This window comes from Phaethon lepturus, unplaced genomic scaffold (genome assembly GCF_000687285.1).
Source record: "Phaethon lepturus isolate BGI_N335 unplaced genomic scaffold, ASM68728v1 scaffold10794, whole genome shotgun sequence".
In the NCBI taxonomy this organism is placed as follows: domain Eukaryota; kingdom Metazoa; phylum Chordata; class Aves; order Phaethontiformes; family Phaethontidae; genus Phaethon; species Phaethon lepturus.
Genome location: NW_010535499.1, coordinates 81120 through 91005, shown reverse-complemented (window position 1 = coordinate 91005; position 9886 = coordinate 81120). Strand labels below are relative to the sequence as shown.

The following is a 9886-nucleotide window of genomic DNA, read 5'->3' as shown; positions in this document are numbered from 1 at the left end:
GTTCAGCAGTTGTATACTGCCTTGTGTATTGAGGAGCACCAGCTGAACAAAGAGAAGGAGCTGATAGGGAGACTAGAGGAATTGAAGGAGCAACTAGCACCGCTAGAAAAAGTGAGAAGTTTCTCTGTTGTACTTTACTTATTCTCTAAATGCAGCCTTAATTTATTTCAAGGTTTTAATTAGATCCCTGGCATGCTTCAAATAGTGTTAAGATCACTGAAGCAGAAGAGGCACTAAGTGTCTACCGAACCATTGTCTGTTTCTGGATTCTGTGGAAGTATTTTGTGTCCTTGCTTTCCATAACTGGAAATGAGCTTGGTAGCAAATAAAGACTGGGGCTAATGCAACATAACATCTCTGAACATAGAAAAATTATCAGCTTTGCAAGCTATCCAGAGCATGCTTGGAGTAAACTATGGATGATGGCAAGGTACGGATGGAAAAGAAGTCTCGATTTGTCTGTGTGACCTAGACTCAAATCATATGTCTCAAACCACTTAACATTTAATATAAATACAAGGTGTTATTTTGATATTCTCTCTTAATTATATTAATGTAATTATGTCTGAGAATACAAGGCACATATTCTTATCTCCTGCAGGTAAGGATGGAGCTCAGCAGGGAAGCAGAGAAGAGAACAACCTTCGTGTTGTGGGGAGGCTTGGCCTACATGGCCACACAGTTTGGGATTCTGGCCCGCCTAACCTGGTGGGAGTATTCTTGGGACATTATGGAACCGGTCACCTATTTCATCACCTATGGTAGTGCCATGGCAATGTATGCTTATTTCGTAATGACGCGCCAGGTAGGACCTGTTGTGCTGACATTGATGCTTCAATAGAAGAATTGCTTTGAGCTCTAGTCCCTAGAGAAATAACAAACTTGTGCCTATTAGAATCTATTTTACCCCTCTCTTACCCTGTCAGAACCTAGATGCCACTTGTTTTTTTACTGTCCTGGATCGTAGTGTATGGTTATAGGGTTTTCTGGTGGTGGTCATTGCTGACTTCCTGGTTATTTAACCATAAATGCTCACGTATATCCTGTGATTGGCTACTTCAGCTATACAGGTTCATCTACAGACAGGTGATGGTTTCTGCACACACACGTAGCCTCATACGCATTGGCTTGCACCGGAGGCCTTCAAGTGCTGTCATTTATCAGCCCAAATAAACTATGGGTACGTGAGGTACCTACTTGAGTTTCAGGGAAGCACACCTTTCTGACATGAGATGCTGGCCTTTTTAAAGAGACAAGAGAAGTTTAGAGATTGTATTGGAAATGCTTTTGTCTATTCTGTGGATCTGGCCTCTTCTAGATGAAGCAGATCTACTTGAATGCTTGCCCCTTGATGCAATTCCAGATCTGTTGGCTTTCAGGCTCAGTCTTTTAAAGATTAGACGTGCTCCAGTTATGGAAAATCTTCGCATGAGGCAAAGCCATGCTTCTCTAGATCCTTGTAGTTGTGACAGACTGTCTGGATTTCTAGTACGTGGTTTGTCTCAGCACTCCCATTCAAACTTCATAATCCCACCTAAATAATGAGGGGGGGCTCAAAGAGTCTCTGCTGCCCCAAGACCACCAGAACAGACGCTGTGGGTGTTCCAGTGTGGTATTTCAGCGGCTGAGGACACACATGCCCCTGTTAGGGCTCCTGCTATAGTTTCTGCCAAGTGTGGTTGCAACTTTGGCTGTGTTTGAACTCTGATGTTTTAATCGAGTCATCCATATAAACTAGTACTTCTGCTAGACTTAAAATCTCAGTGTTTCAAGCATGGCTTGACTCTGAATCCAGCTTTTCTCCACCTGACAGCCCTGATCATTAGATGCCTACCAGACACAGAGGCTGTGTGATGTTCCAGTGCAAGGCAGAGTTTACTTCAGCAGGCAGACCTGTGCGTTGTAGAGTCTATGTGGGATTTGGCGTGAACAGCTTTGCTGCTCAGAGTTATCCACGCTCTCTAAAAAGCTGTGACTTTTTGCAGTAGAGTATCCCTGGCAAAAGCTGTGGTATTGGATGCTTGTTCTTGCTTGTGTAGCTTGGTTGAGAGATGAACTCATGAGTGACCATTGTTGCTTTAATTAGCCATTGCGTGTTTATGACCTTAAGAAAAAGAGGGTAAGGGCCATCCTACAAGGGCTTTCTTCTGGTATTTATAGCTTCCCCCCCCCGCTTTCTCCCCACAAGCTTCTCAGTATTGGAATGCTGAAATGTGTTAGTTTTTTCTCTCTGCACAGAAGGATTCACACATTCGGGACAGGAGGGAGGTGATGGTAACTCACTGCTGGAGTGTAACATGCTAGTAGAGAAGCAAATGCCTGACTGTACTGGGTCTGGCTGGGATGGAGTTAATGTTCTTCATAGCAGCTGGTATGGTGCTGTGGTTTGGATTTGTGACCAAAACAGTCTTGATAACACACCAATGTTTTTGCTGTTGCTGAACAGTGCTTGCACAGCATCAAGGCCGCCTCTGTTTCTCTTCCTTCCTCCACCCCCCCAGGAGTACACTAGGGGTGGGTGAGGTGGTGCGAGCGGACACAGCCAGGATACCTGACCTGAACTGACCAAAGAGATATTCCATACCATAGAATGTCATGTTCAGCAATAAACTGCGGGGGGAGTTGCTTGGAGACTGGCTGGGCATTGGTCTGCTGGTGGGAGGTGGTGAGTGATTGCTTTTGCATCACTCTTACTTCTTTTTTCTCTTCACTTATTAAACTGTCTTTATCTTGACTTGCAAGTGAAGAATTTAATAAGTTTTTTTTTGTTGTTGCCCTTTTGATTCTCTTCCCCCATGCAGCTGCAGGGGAATGAGTGAGTGACTGACTGGGTGGGGACTTAGCTGCTGGCTGGGGTCACACCAGTGCTGTCTGGTTTCGTGCCTTTGCTGACAGAAACTAGTTATCCTCCCAGAACACCCTGGATAAATACTAATGTGCTAGTGGTATCTTGTGTGTTGCATCCTGTTGATGTTTTATTCCTGTCTTCTCCTTTTTTCTTTTTAGGAATATGTTTATCCAGATGCCAGAGACAGACAGTACTTACTATTTTTCCATAAAGGAGCCAAAAAGACACGATTTGATCTAGAGAAATACAATCAACTTAAGGATGCAATTGCTCAGGTAACAAGAATTTTTCAAGGAATAAGACAAAGAAATTACTGCTTGCTAGTTCTTAGCTGTTATTAATAGATGCACCTCAAATGACAATGGATGTATTTTAACTTTTCAGCTCATTTTCCTGTCACAGCCCCAGTGCAATCACTGAATGGGCTTTGATGTGCCCAGGAATAGAACTGCTGGATGTGTAAATCAACACGAAATGGTTGCCTGTATCTATCTGTAAGGGCCTTTTAGAAACTGCTGGCAAATCTTGAGTTGCTTCAGGCACTTTGCCTCAGAGGAGCCTAATTCAAGACTTCCTTCCTTCTCAGCTCCTACACACCAGATGGATTTAGTGAGGAAAGAAGATTTGCATCCATTCAGTTCATGTTTCCTGACATAGTGCTTCAGTGCACTGGGTTGCAGTCCTGGAAAATAATGTACAAAAATTTCAGCTGCGTTGTTAGAAGCAAAGGGGGCAGATTTCTCTTATTCAGGAGACACACCCTTTTGGCACACTGCCCGCATTGTGGGATCTCTCCAACAAAGAATTTGGGTAGAGATGTTTTCTCGAGTTTCTGAGAGCCTTTCTGCAGAAGGATGGCAGGAGCAGAACAAGCAGAGCTGCCATGTTCTCTTTCACTGCCATGTATCATTCTCTGTTCATTCCTAGGCTCTGGAAATGACAGTGTAGGATATCCAGGGCAAGATATCTTCTCCCCGTGCCTTGAAGAGGCAGGCTGCGCAAGCAGTAGAGGGAGGTCAGGGCTAGGCACTCGGTTTCATGAGAAAACCCAGAGGTCTTTCTATACCTTTTTTTGGCTTCCTTTCAGGACGACAAAACAAGGAAACATGGAAAAGCTTTCTGTTCTGTAAAGGAGAAAGGTATTGGCAAGGTGTATTGAGAGCTTGTTCTTTATTATGTGTCTCTTTCTTTTAGGCAGAATTGGACCTTAAGAGGCTTCGAGACCCACTGCAGGTTCACCTGCCCATTCAGCAAATTGATGAAAAGGACTGATCAACGAAGAAGCTCTGAACCCTGGCAAAAAAACTGTTCATAGCTCTTGCCTTTTTAATTAAAGCGTTGCAGGTGGAAGCTGGGAGGTGGTGTGGGGGTGGAGGGTTTTTAACTTTAATCAAGACAAAGGACCTTGGGGGGATCTCTTAAATCTGAAGCTGGGACATTGTGGAATGTTAGTTCTGAGAAGGGCTTGGCAAATAGTCACATTTAAAACCTGTCTGAATGGCAGTTGTGTACAAATACAGGATTGGGAGGGGTTAATGAAAAGAATGTAACGCTGGAGTTGTAGGGGTGTTATCTTCTGGCTTTGCAGGGTCTGCTTCTTGATAAAACACCAGCAGCCTGCTCAGCTTTTTAAATTTTCCTTTACCTGATTCAGATTTCTCTTTTTCTCTCTCTCTCTCAAAAAAAAAAAAAAAAAAACCACCAAAAAACCCCCACAAAAAACCCCAACTAAACAGAACAAAGAATTCAAGCCACCTGGAGCTATGGCTGGTGATCAGAACTTGCACTCCACCGCCATTAACACGCACACCTCTGATCAGACCTGGTCTCTTTTACAAAGTTACTACAGGACTGCTTTCTACTGGAAAACCGTGAGCTTCCCCTTCCCAGCCCACCCCATGTGCTCCACTGACTTCCCCCTTTGCTTATTTGTAGCACAGATTGGTTGTAGCCAAGTGAGAGAAGGAATGACTTTCCTTCTGGATGTTTGCTAATTGATATTTTTGGATTATTCCATAAGAACTATATAAACTTTCTGTCCCAATGCCCTTGAGCTCCTTCTAGAAATCAATGGCAGCATTGCATGAGAGGTTTTTTATATTCAGTCTTAAGGGAGGGAGATTACCCTCTCCCTACCCCAAATCTGATAGCCACCTGGACTATGAAATTATGAAGGCTTAAAGGATTATCAAACTATTGCAGAATCATGACTCCTGCTTAAATGAACAGTTTTGGAACATGGAATAATTAAGCTTGATCTTTGATTACTTGTGTAATGGGATAAAAGGTCTTGTATATGGCCAAAGCATTTTCCTTGTCCAGAGGCTTTTTGAAGGCCTGGGGCTCTTACAGTACAAGACACAGAACTACTTCAGTTCTCTAGCACTTTCCCCTACTTCAGTAGCTTTAAATGAACTTTGTGCCCACAGGTCAAAATTTCTTAGGAGTGGCTAATGACATCTCTTGTTCTTAGCTAAAAGAAATAGAGGAAGGAAGGTCAACCCATTGCCCTCTCTAGCCAAGGCTGGCTGATTTCTAAGCAGATAAAACATCTCTTCATTCAAAGCAGGTCAGTCTGTTTTAGCATCCTGCTGATAAATACTGTGGAGGCAGGATGAAGGTGGGAGAAGGGCACTAAGCTTTATATACAGAAAAGCTGGCTGCTTTTTTTTGATATTTCACTACTCCTCACTGTGTCATGGAAAGAGGCTTCTGGGTTTTTTGGAGAACCATGTTTTAAGAAAAATAGGAAAGAAAAAAAATCAGTATTAACTAGATGCCAGGTGCCTTGCAGATGTGGAAACACAGCTGGGATTGCTGCCTCTTCTCACTCAATGGCATGTTGGACCGAATGGGTGCATGTTTATAGTTTGTTGGGTTTTTTCCCCTTCCCCTTTTCCTCTGTCTTTCAATTTAATTACTTTGTGTGATTATTTTTTATCTGTTTTATCCTGTTTGTGTGGTGAGTTTTAAAGGGAAAAAAAAAGAACATGATCCTGTAGCTGAATCCTTGGTGTGTGTTTGGGATGAGGGAGGGAGCATGGAGAAAAGTCCTTCTTTAAAAAAAAAAAAACAAAACTGAACATGTGTAAAATCCTGTATCATTTATGAAATATGTATAAAAGAGCAATGTACTTCTGGAACAATAAATAACTACTCAATTTTTGAATTGGTGCTCTTGAATAACATTATTTTGCCCAGCTGAAAAGATAGTATTGTATGTGTGGCAGCTTGTGTGGCAGCTGTCTCCTGAGTTCCCTCCATTTCTTTTTGTTTAGGTTGTTTCTTCTTGACCTTACATCACTGAGGCTGTGGTGATGCAGATAATAGCTTTCCTGAAGAAGCTCAGATGGAGATCTTGCTGCCATGCCTAGCTGCATAACACAGAGCAACTGCTCAGGAGCAGTTGAGGTGGTGAGGTAGAGGTAGAGATGTTCGGTCTAACAAAGATCTGCCTTTGTTTGACCAGCATAGTAGCTCCATGTGGATGTTGACAAAAACTGGAGACGTGTGGCAGGTTGCAGGATAATATGGGTGTGTAATGCCCAGCAACCTAAACTGTACTGAGTGATGTCAGTGTATTTCTATATTGCATTCAACTGCTTTTTTGGAGGAAAACTGAAGTTTTAAGCCCCTGTTACTTTCTTTGTGGGCCCTTGAATGGCTGTGGTTTGTTTTGTCATGATGATGTACTGTTTGTTCATTAACTTTAGGAATCAGTAGACTGTACTTTGTCCTGACTTTATGGGGTGTTAGGATGAGATGTTTGGTGCCAGGAGATTTTTTTTTTAACATGTCCGTTGACTGTAGAAAAGAAAAAAAAGTCCATGGTTGACCAGTTTTAAAAACGGCTACCTCTTGTGATTTTGAAGTCAGAGAGGAGGGGCTGGAAGCTGTTTTTTGTGACCTTACCTTTAATCACTGTTGAAATTAAGTTCAGCAGTGCTGACAAACTCTTCCTCCAAGCAACCCTTAGTCTGCTGCTGTGTACAGATGAGCTGCTGCGCCCCCTAGACAAATTGCTTGGAATAGTTGCATAAAAAGTCATTCATTTTGGTATCCAGAAGAACTGAAGACTTTGATATCTAGCACCACAATCCCTATTTTGGAAGCAAGAAAATGCTGTGACAAAATTGTTCCTCTGTGTGCTGTAATGTTGTTCCAGACACTATGTAGGAAAAGAAGTAAAATAAGATCCTCTAATTGTAACCTGAATTACGGGCTGTCCGGTGGGTCTTGTTAGCCTGAACCCTTGGAAAATTGTGCTCTCACTCCTCTTTGCACCACCAGTGCACACACTGTCTCTGCTGGGGGTGGATGACATGCCACGAACCTCAAACTCAAATCTCAGTGCTTCTGCTTTTGTTGCCCTTGAATGCCAAGGTTGAAGGGAAGGGTGATGGTTATTTGCTCTCCTGATACACACTGTTGTATATCGACATCAGCAAACTCTCTTGCAGTAGCTGTTTCATACTTAGGAGCCAGGCAGGTAATAGGGTCCTGTCCCACTGGCAGCACTTTTAAGAGCAGGTAATGCTGCCTGGATCTTAATGTAACACTGCATTCTTAAGACTGTGAAGGATAAGCAGCAGCGTACTCTGCACTGTTCAGATGCTGCTTTTTCTACCAATTTTGTTACTCGCTTCCTTAACTTCTCTTCCCTCTCTTTTTGTGAGAGAGCTTTCAAATAAACATGTCAAGTTCCAAATCATCTGGAGAAATGTATTAGGTTCCCCTTCTGCCATGCCCGTGAGGCTCTACCTTGCAAGCCTTTCCAGGGGGAGGTGTTTATGGCTCCTTTTTTCTTGAAAAGCAAAAAAGAAACCCTTTTTCTTTCTTCCTGTAACCCTTCCTACCTCGCAGTGATGATGATCACCTTGCTGCAAGTTCTTACACTGCTGTTTTGTCTCTAATAGGGGTTTGCATGATGCTCTGAAGCTGCTGTTGGCTGTCAGATCTTGGTATTATGTCTAAGTTGCCCTGTCTTTCTCAGCGGAGCAATTTCTTTGATCTCCTCTGTGATTTTTTTGTGGAGTTGTAAATGCAGGCTGCTTTCCTCTGTGCTGCATTGTATGACTTTATTTACACATAGGAAGGAGCTTTTTCTACCTATTCTAAGAGATTGCTGTTATTCCCCTTAGAAATAAAACAGATTTTTTTTTTTATACCGACACTGGAGTGTGAGAAGTAAAATACACTGCAAGTTTGATTTCCATGCCTGTATCTAAGCCCTGAAGTGTGGGAGAAGCTGCTGTTATGGTGTGTCATTGTGGCTCTGTGAACTTGTCAAAGATGGGTCCTATTCCTGTTTCTGCCTCTGACTAGTTTCGCACTTGTGGGTATGCTGTCTATACCTGAAGTCTTCCATCTAGAAATTTGGGATTGTGGAAAATACGCTGGTTTCTGTAAGACCTGTGGAAAAACACTCTCAAAACACCAAGTTCTGCATCACAGAGCTCCACTAAGGGAAAGGAAATAATTGCTACTCTTTACTAGAAATTACATACTTGTCTGATTTTAATGGGGTCTTGGTGTTTTACTTGTTCTTGTGTTGACTTTGCGCATACTTCACCAAACTCATGTTCACTCCTAGATCTCAGCAGCCCTTCCCATTGGCAGCATGTCCTGGGACAAGTTGTTTACAGAAACAAGGTCTATCTCTAAGACCTTGACATTCATGCAATCCATCTGAGCAGCCTGTCAAGGCTTATTGTGAACATACATCCTCAAATCAATCGCAGACAGGGATCCTGTCGTGTGTGTTGGGTTCTACTCTCTCTCAGCGGCAGGAAGCACTGATTAGCTCTTCCGCCTGCTCCTTCTAGTTGGGCTGCAGGAGTTACTGCTGCACCAAGAGCTGTTCTTCACTCGCCTTGCTTTCATCAAATGGTGGTGTGTCTTGAGAGGTGGCTCTGATAAAGACAAGGCCAGTTTCAGCAAACACCAGAGCGTCTTTATTCAGTAGTCCATTACAAAGAGCATGAGGCTTTCCAGCCTAGCCGATGCTTTGAAGAATTTGAGTTCCTTGTGTAAGTACAGTGAAGCCCTCCCAATCTCTGGGAGGGGTGAGAAGTGTGGTTACCATCTGCAAAATTAGCATCCTTTCTTGCGTTAATAGACATACCTAGGCTTAGCAGCAGGTTTAGAAGATCCTGTCTCCTGGGCACCAAAATAAAATTCCAGCCCTCTATTTTAATATTGGCTTCCCTCTTCATATCTTTCAACCCATACTGATGATTACTTTTAAGAAATGCTAACTTGATCCTGATTCTTCTTGCTCCTTGAGAAGTCAAGCTCACTCAGCTTTGGAGTGGGGAAGTGGAGGTCAGGAACAACAGATTTACCAGATCTGCCTAGAGAGTGCAGGCCCTACAGGATCTCGAGTATTCCTTTGGAATAGTACCTGTTCTCCCAGAAGGGTTTGTTTACAGGAGGAGTTTCTGATTTGGGTTCTGTCCTGTCATCCCTTCCCTCCTCCTTCTTGGGAATAGGCGCTCCAGCTCACTGAGGCATAGATTTGCAGTGGCCTACCCTAATACAGGCTACTATTGTTTAGGGGGCGAACTGGAACTATGCCTGTTACCCAAAATAACCTGCAAAGCTAAGAGAAAGTGCTGAAGGAAGGGTTACCTCTGCTGATGCTTCTTCTAGAAGGCTGAGATGGTCTTTGTCTTTCCTGTGCATCCCAAAAACATTTAGAGGCAGCACATGGAATCTTATCCAGCTTTAGACTGTTTCCTTGAACTAGATAGTTGCAGTGATTTTGGGATAGTGGTATATCTGGCTTTAATCCCTTTTGGAGAACTTGGTAGGGCCTGTTTGTGACACCTTTGAGGCTCAAAACTGCAATGATGCAGTTCATTTCTCTGTTAATTGTTAGTTGTCAATCACTTACATATAACTGTTAAAACTTCACTAGTGTTGGGCCCAATATACCACCTACAAAAAGAAAAGCAGCTGGTAATGAAATGGTTCAGAGAAATATATACGCCTATAACAAATAGGAAATTCAGTTTGAGCTTGTCTGTTTTATTTCTC

The 9886-nt window shown here is 42.9% G+C and overlaps 1 protein-coding gene across 1 annotated transcript in view; it reads left to right on the top strand.

Annotated features, from left to right (window-relative positions):
• The window catches only part of MCU (mitochondrial calcium uniporter), a gene marked incomplete at its 5' end in the record, with an annotated part of 13099 nt that extends 8539 nt beyond the window's left edge, over nt 1–4560 (top strand). Inside the window, 4 exon segments of the mRNA XM_010285842.1 lie at nt 1–111; nt 602–805; nt 3007–3123; nt 4043–4560. The exon segment at nt 1–111 is cut by the window's left edge and continues 21 nt beyond it. Of these exon segments, the coding sequence (XP_010284144.1) occupies nt 1–111; nt 602–805; nt 3007–3123; nt 4043–4120 (510 nt within the window).
• Nucleotides 4561–9886: the final 5326 nt, after the last annotated feature.